This window comes from Spinacia oleracea, chromosome 3 (assembly GCF_020520425.1).
Source record: "Spinacia oleracea cultivar Varoflay chromosome 3, BTI_SOV_V1, whole genome shotgun sequence".
In the NCBI taxonomy this organism is placed as follows: Eukaryota; Viridiplantae; Streptophyta; class Magnoliopsida; order Caryophyllales; family Amaranthaceae; genus Spinacia; species Spinacia oleracea.
In genome coordinates this window covers 19492317-19500833 of record NC_079489.1, presented here as the reverse complement: position 1 = coordinate 19500833, position 8517 = coordinate 19492317, and the positions used below count along the sequence as shown (strand labels likewise).

Sequence of the window (8517 nt, the reverse complement as noted above, 5' to 3'; positions counted from 1 at the left end):
TGCATGTTCTTGATATTCATAAAACTCTGATATACCTTGTGCTTTTAAGTTTATCCTACATTACTCTTATACCAGACACCATTCACCGGTAACAACCAAAACATGACAACAAAATGACAATCTCTTACCAGGTTGAAAGACTTATTAGAACACCTAGCTTAATTGATTAGAACATATGGAACAATTTACAGAACATATAGGTTCACTTATTAGAACATATAAATTCAATTGTTAATATATTTATACCTATTTAAAAAAGAACTAATTTTGTTTCATATGTTGCAGGGATCCCGAACATCACACCAATCAAGAAACTGAAGTTAACACCAATGAAAAAAGCAATGATAATGGAAACCAAGAACAAGAGTCTGATCTCACTCAAGGACGGAAAGAGATTGTCAGGTTTAAGACAAAACATAATCTCTCAAATAGAAAACTAGTAGATTAATTAGACTTGAAATCAATAACATGTATGTTGAATGTATCTGATTTTTGTCCAAAGATTGGTATTCATGTGACATGACAACAAAATGACAATCCCTTACCAGGTTGAAAGACTTATTAGAACACCAAGCTTAATTGATTAGAACATATGGAACAATTTACAGAACATATAGGTTCACTTATTAGAACATATAAATTCAATTGTTAAAATATTTATACCTATTTAAAAAAGAACTAATTTTGTTTCATATGTTGCAGGGATCCCGAAGATCACACCAATCAAGAAACTGAAGTTAACACCAATGAAAAAAGCAATGATAATGGAAACCAAGAACAAGAGTCTGATCTCACTAAAGGACGGAAAGAGACTGTCAGGTTTAAGACAAAACATAATCTCTCAAATAGAAAACAAGTAAATTAATTAGACTTGAATCAATAACATGTATGTTGAATGTATTTGATTTTTGTCCAAAGATTGGTATTCATGTGTATCAATATGCAATAAGCTGGGACCTACTAAACTTTTCTATGTTTTTTATATATAATTTGTACCATACCCATTCCCAAAATGGTTTTTAAGATTCTAATAATAGTTATAATCAGTGTTCCTGTTGCGATGTTCCTATATTGTTGTTTTGTTTTGTAGTTCTATGACTTAAGTAGTTTTCAAGGTTTAATCTAAAATAAATTCTTTCTTATCTCTCTAAACATCACCTCTCACTGTGCTAGAACATATAGCTTAACTGCTTAGAACATTTAGCTTAACTGATTAGAACATATAAGAATAACGTACAGAACATATAGATTCACTTGTTAGGACATATAAATTTAATTGTTAGAACATATAAACATATTTATAACATTAAGTTAATTTGTTTCATGTGTTGCAGGGAAACCGAAACTCAAACCAATGCAGAAACTGAACCTATCATTAATGAAGAAACCAATGCCAATGTAAACAAAGAACAAGAGGAAGTGAATCAGAAGAATGACAAAAGAAGGAAACATATTGCAAAAAGGAAACAAGGGAATGTAATTGTTGTTAGAGATGTCAAGAAGCACAAGTCTGCAGTTGTTGTGCACCCGGGATCAAAAGACTGTGTAGAAGTGGATAACAAATCAAAACCGGTGGAGAAGAAAAAGGCTAGACTTTTGGTCCAAAGAATACCACCAAATTGGTTCATGGCACTTATTCCTAAAATTCCGAGACAACACAGAGCTGCCATTAGGAAGATAGGCTTTGGTGCCTTCCTTGATTTAGATATTGGTGCCCACAAGTCTGCGTTTTCTGCTGAACTTGTAACAAGCTTAGACGCCAACAGAGTTAATTTGGTGATGGATAATAAAGAAGAAATAGATATTCAGTTGAAAGACATACACCTTGTGTACGGGCTTCCAATAGGAGGAAGGAAAATAGTGGAACCGAAGAAGGAAGAAGATGAAGAATGGGTTTCATTTCTGAGAACATGGAGGGGATTCTTTAACATGGAAAGTGGAAGTCCATACCTGTCAAAAGTATTAGATAGGTTGAATGAGTTATGTGAAAAAGACTTGTGTGATGAATTTTTATGGCATTTCGTGGTGTGTGTAGTGAATACTTGTATATGCTCAACATCAAGACCGGAAGTGGCATACAAGTTTCTGTATAGCTGCATGGACATACAGAAAATTCCTGAATTAGACTGGTGCCATTACACTTTTGTAAATATGAAGATAGCTGCTGAAAAATGGAAAGGAGGAAATGCTTATTTCACTGGACCATTGCCTTTCTTACTGGTATGTACACTGCCCATAACATATAGTTTAAAAGTATAGAACAATTATGTTAACTGGTTAGAACACATACTTAAATGTTGAGAACATATTCTTTTTCTGCTTAAAATATATATCTTAAGTTGCAGAACATATTCCTCAATAGGTTAGAACATGTTAAATAATTTGTTAGAACATATTGATTAAGTTGTTAGAACATATTGATAAAGTTGTTAGAACATATAGTTTTAATTGGTAGAATATCAATCTACAATGAAACATTTACTTAATTGAAATAGCCTATGAATTTGCTAGTTTGATCTTAAAGTCTTAAACTTGCTTGATTATTACAGATTAGGATTAAAAGTTGCCCTTCTCTGTTTTGAAAGTCGCTCTGCTTTTAGCAAAGAGTTTTGTCATTGCGTATGTCTTAATTACTTGAAGAAAAATATTTCTAAATATTCAAACTCTATACAGATTACATATTTTGACCGGTTGCAAAGGGAGAAGATTGTGCAACCAAGAGAGTTCCATCTCCTTTTAGTCTGGAATAGTGAGAGGATAGAAGAAAGAATGAAGATTAAAAACAAGAGGGGCTTTGGAAAGGGGGTTGTGCTCAAAAGAATAACTTATGAAGGATTACCAGAAGAACAAGTTGAAGAACACATATACCAGAAAGATCCTCACTTGCAAGCAGGCTCATCAACTTCATCCTACAACATTATGGTAAGTAACTGGAAACATAGAATTTAAATACTTACCATGCAAGTTAGTACACATGGTTAGAATATTCAGAACATATTACTTAACTAGTTAGAACATATTGTTTGGTGATTCCAACATAATTGTTTTACCATAGAACAAGATAGTCTCTGGTTATGATTCTAGAATGCATTGCCGTCTATGGGATTTTGTATTTTCCATTTTTCTCACCCTTGATTGATGGTAATTGGTAATTTAGAACATATACAGTAACATGTTAGAACATATAGGAGTATTAATAGAACATTTGGTTTAAATACTTAGAACATATTACTTAACTAGTTAGAACATATTATTGTATTTGTTAGAACATATACAATAACAGGTTAGAACATGTAGGTTTAATTATTAGAACAATTAGAAGAAATACTTAGAACAAACCATGTTATAAAAACTTATAACTTACAATTTTCTTTCACTTTATGTGAGCAATTTCGGATATCATGGTAACCAAGCTCTCCACAACCTCTACATAACCTTTTCTTCTTTTGGCTTTGCTCAATTGCCTTTTCCTTGTCACCTTTCAATCGTTTGTCACTACCTGTACCTGGAACATGAACCCCCGTGCCTTTGTTCTTTGAAATTTTAGGCGGCTTAACCACAATTTCAGTAGGAAGGGTAGCTCCAATCAGTAGCTCGATGTCTGTTGCTTTGCTAGGAGAACCATTGTTTTCATGATTGTTAGAACTCTTCTTAGCTTCCAAGTTTAACCTTAAACCTTTTAAATTCTTCACAAGATCAGTAAGATCTTCTTCATTACCCTGAGCCAAACTCACACATGTATGAATTTCTGACCATAACTCATTTAACATTCTTTTACAATCAACAAAGTTAACACATGCCTCCAAGATATTTCCTTCTAAATCAAAAATTGGCGTTTTAGTTGCCAAACTAGTCCACCTATTTAGCACATAAGCATCAGGAATATACTCAATCATCTTTTCCTTCCACACCCAAACCATGTGCGGAATCCCTAACCTCTCAAACATCTTGCACATACACTTACTATCTAGGGTAGCCGGGTTAAAACTAACATCAAACTTTCTTATTCTACATCCTTCTCTAATGGTAAAGATATCAAACCCATTTTCTTTCTTGTACTCCTCAAGTCCACATTGAAAGCAACCAATCTCGAGCTCCTCTTGAAAATCATAAAAGACTGAAACAGTGTAGATTTTAGAAGCATGTTTCTCTAATGCAAAGGAAGTCTTACATTCTGGATGCTTGTGTTTAGAATCATTGTCAAATTGACCTTGAGTATGTCTTTGAGCATCCAATGCACTCTCAAATATCATGTAAAACTCTACTAGAGTGAGATGGGGATTGGTAAACTTTGTATAAAAATTGTTCTCACTCTCTGACCTTGATGTAGTCCTCATGATACCACATAGAAACGAATCTCTAAAGTATGCTGGGATCCACATTTGACGCTTCTCATACAACTACTTCAACCACTCATGGTCTTGAAGCTTGAACTTAGCAAGAACCTTTCCCCATTTCTCTTCAAATTCTGTTGGCTCAATCTCTTCACTCCAAACACATTTGCAAATTTTATTAAGAAACTCAGTCTCTTGCGTAATCTGACGGCCGACTTTCTCAGGCATTTTTTTCATTATATGCCACATACAAAACCTATGCTCAGCGGTCTGAAACACTTTAGGAATAGTTATTTTCATTGCCGGATCTTCATCCGTAATCAAACAAGCTGGCTCATTACCTCCCATTGCCTTGAGGAAAGTTCTAAAAACCCACTCAAAAGACACGATGTCCTCATGGGCTATTAAAGCAGCACCAAAAGTAACACACTTCTTGTGGTGATCAACTCTAGTAAATGGGCCAAATATCATATTATACCTAAAAACAAATTTCAGAACATTCAGTATAATGTTCAGAACATATGAATAGTTATATAGAACATGCTGAATAATATTTAGAACATATGTACAGTTATTAGAACAAGATAACCATGCATTCAGAACTTGATGAGTAATGTTTAAAACATGAAGATTTTAACTTAGAACATCATGAATATTATGTAGAACAAAATTTAGATGAATTCAGAACATGACAAGAAATTACCTATTTGTTTGAAATGTGGTGTCAAAAGAAACCATATCACCAAAGAGTGCATAATTCTTTCTACATATAGGATCTGCCCAAAAAGCTTTACAAAGTTGCTCGTCTTCATCCACCTCATAGTCAAAGAAAAATGCACTCCATAACAACTTCCTGTTCTGAAAGTTATTCACAAACATTTGGGCATCCGATCCTTCAATGTAAGCCTTCAAATCTCTATGAATTTTTTTGAAATCTTGCTTGGATGCACCAACACATGTGTGAGTTTGGCTCAGGGTAATGAAGAAGATCTTACTGATCTTGTGAAGAATTTAAAAGGTTTAAGGTTAAACTTGGAAGCTAAGAAGAGTTCTAACAATCATGAAAACAATGGTTCTCCTAGCAAAGCAACAGACATCGAGCTACTGATTGGAGCTACCCTTCCTACTGAAATTGTGGTTAAGCCGCCTAAAATTTCAAAGAACAAAGGCACGGGGGTTCATGTTCCAGGTACAGGTAGTGACAAACGATTGAAAGGTGACAAGAAAAAGGCAATTGAGCAAAGCCAAAAGAAGAAAAGGTTATGTAGAGGTTGTGGAGAGCTTGGTTACCATGATATCCGGAATTGCCCACATAAAGTGAAAGAAAATTGTAAGTTATAAGTTTTTATAACATGGTTTGTTCTAAGTATTTCATCTAATTGTTCTAATAATTAAACCTACATGTTCTAACCTGTTATTGTATATGTTCTAACAAATACAATAATATGTTCTAACTAGTTAAGTAATATGTTCTAAGTATTTAAACCAAATGTTCTATTAATACTCCTATATGTTCTAACATGTTACTGTATATGTTCTAAATTACCAATTACCATCAATCAAGGGTGAGAAAAATGGAAAATACAAAATCCCATAGACGGCAATGCATTCTAGAATCATAACCAGAGACTATCTTGTTCTATGGTAAAACAATTATGTTGGAATCACCAAACAATATGTTCTAACTAGTTAAGTAATATGTTCTGAATATTCTAACCATGTGTACTAACTTGCATGGTAAGTATTTAAATTCTATGTTTCCAGTTACTTACCATAATGTTGTAGGATGAAGTTGATGAGCCTGCTTGCAAGTGAGGATCTTTCTGGTATATGTGTTCTTCAACTTGTTCTTCTGGTAATCCTTCATAAGTTATTCTTTTGAGCACAACCCCCTTTCCAAAGCCCCTCTTGTTTTCAATTTTCATTCTTTCTTCTATCCTCTCACTATTCCAGACTAAAAGGAGAGGGAACTCTCTTGGTTGCACAATCTTCTCCCTTTGCAACCGGTCAAAATATGTAATCTGTATAGAGTTTGAATATTTATAAATATTTTGCTTCAAGTAATTAAGACATACGCAATGACAAAACTCTTTGCTAAAAGCAGAGCGACTTTCAAAACAGAGAAGGGCAACTTTTAATCCTAATCTGTAATAATCAAGCAAGTTTAAGACTTTAAGATCAAACTAGAAAATTCATAGGCTATTTCAATTAAGTAAATGTTTCATTGTAGATTGATATTCTACCAATTAAAATTATATGTTCTAACAACTTTATCAATATGTTCTAACAACTTAATCAATATGTTCTAACAAATTATTTAACATGTTCTAACCTATTGAGGAATATGTTCTGCAACTTAAGATATATATTCTAAGCAGAAAAAGAATATGTTCTAAACATTTAAGTATGTGTTCTAACCAGTTAACATAATTGTTCTATACTTTTAAACTATATGTTATGGGCAGTGTACATACCAGTAAGAAAGGCAATGGTCCAGTGAAATAAGCATTTCCTCCTTTCCATTTTTCAGCAGCTATCTTCATATTTACAAAAGTGTAATGGCACCAGTCTAATTCAGGAATTTTCTGTATGTCCATGCAGCTATACAGAAACTTGTATGCCACTTCCGGTCTTGATGTTGAGCATATACAAGTATTCACTACACACACCACGAAATGCCATAAAAATTCATCACACAAGTCTTTTTCACATAACTCATTCAACCTATCTAATACTTTTGACAGGTATGGACTTCCACTTTCCATGTTAAAGAATCCCCTCCATGTTCTCAGAAATGAAACCCATTCTTCATCTTCTTCCTTCTTCGGTTCCACTATTTTCCTTCCTCCTATTGGAAGCCCGTACACAAGGTGTATGTCTTTCAACTGAATATCTATTTCTTCTTTATTATCCATCACCAAATTAACTCTGTTGGCGTCTAAGCTTGTTACAAGTTCAGCAGAAAACGCAGACTTGTGGGCACCAATATCTAAATCAAGGAAGGCACCAAAGCCTATCTTCCTAATGGCAGCTCTGTGTTGTCTCGGAATTTTAGGAATAAGTGCCATGAACCAATTTGGTGGTATTCTTTGGACCAAAAGTCTAGCCTTTTTCTTCTCCACCGGTTTTGATTTGTTATCCACTTCTACACAGTCTTTTGATCCCGGGTGCACAACAACTGCAGACTTGTGCTTCTTGACATCTCTAACAACAATTACATTCCCTTGTTTCCTTTTTGCAATATGTTTCCTTCTTTTGTCATTCTTCTGATTCACTTCCTCTTGTTCTTTGTTTACATTGGCATTGGTTTCTTCATTAATGATAGGTTCAGTTTCTGCATTGGTTTGAGTTTCGGTTTCCCTGCAACACATGAAACAAATTAACTTAATGTTATAAATATGTTTATATGTTCTAACAATTAAATTTATATGTCCTAACAAGTGAATCTATATGTTCTGTACGTTATTCTTATATGTTCTAATCAGTTAAGCTAAATGTTCTAAGCAGTTAAGCTATATGTTCTAGCACAGTGAGAGGTGATGTTTAGAGATATAAGAAAGAATTTATTTTAGATTAAACCTTGAAAACTACAAAAAAAAACAAAAATATAGGAACATCGCAACAGGAACACCGATTATAACTATTATTAGAATCTTAAAAACCATTTTGGGAATGGGTATGGTACAAATTATATATAAAAAACATAGAAAAGTTTAGTAGGTCCCAGCTTATTGCATATTGATACACATGAATACCAATCTTTGGACAAAAATCAAATACATTCAACATACATGTTATTGATTCAAGTCTAATTAATTTACTTGTTTTCTATTTGAGAGATTATGTTTTGTCTTAAACCTGACAGTCTCTTTCCGTCCTTTAGTGAGATCAGACTCTTTTTCTTGGTTTCCATTATCATTGCTTTTTTCATTGGTGTTAACTTCAGTTTCTTGATTGGTGTGATCTTCGGGATCCCTGCAACATATGAAACAAAATTAGTTCTTTTTTAAATAGGTATAAATATTTTAACAATTGAATTTATATGTTCTAATAAGTGAACCTATATGTTCTGTAAATTGTTCCATATGTTCTAATCAATTAAGCTTGGTGTTCTAATAAGTCTTTCAACCTGGTAAGGGATTGTCATTTTGTTGTCATGTCACATGAATACCAATCTTTGGAC

General features: G+C 33.4%; 1 protein-coding gene across 1 annotated transcript; it reads right to left on the bottom strand.

Annotated features, from left to right (window-relative positions):
• Nucleotides 1-3353: 3353 nt before the first annotated feature.
• LOC130469547 (uncharacterized) lies at nucleotides 3354-4337 on the bottom strand. Its single transcript, XM_056838896.1, has one exon. The coding sequence runs from the start codon at nucleotides 4335-4337 to the stop codon at nucleotides 3354-3356; it is 984 nt and encodes a 327-aa protein (XP_056694874.1).
• Between the last annotated feature and the right edge of the window lie 4180 nt (nucleotides 4338-8517).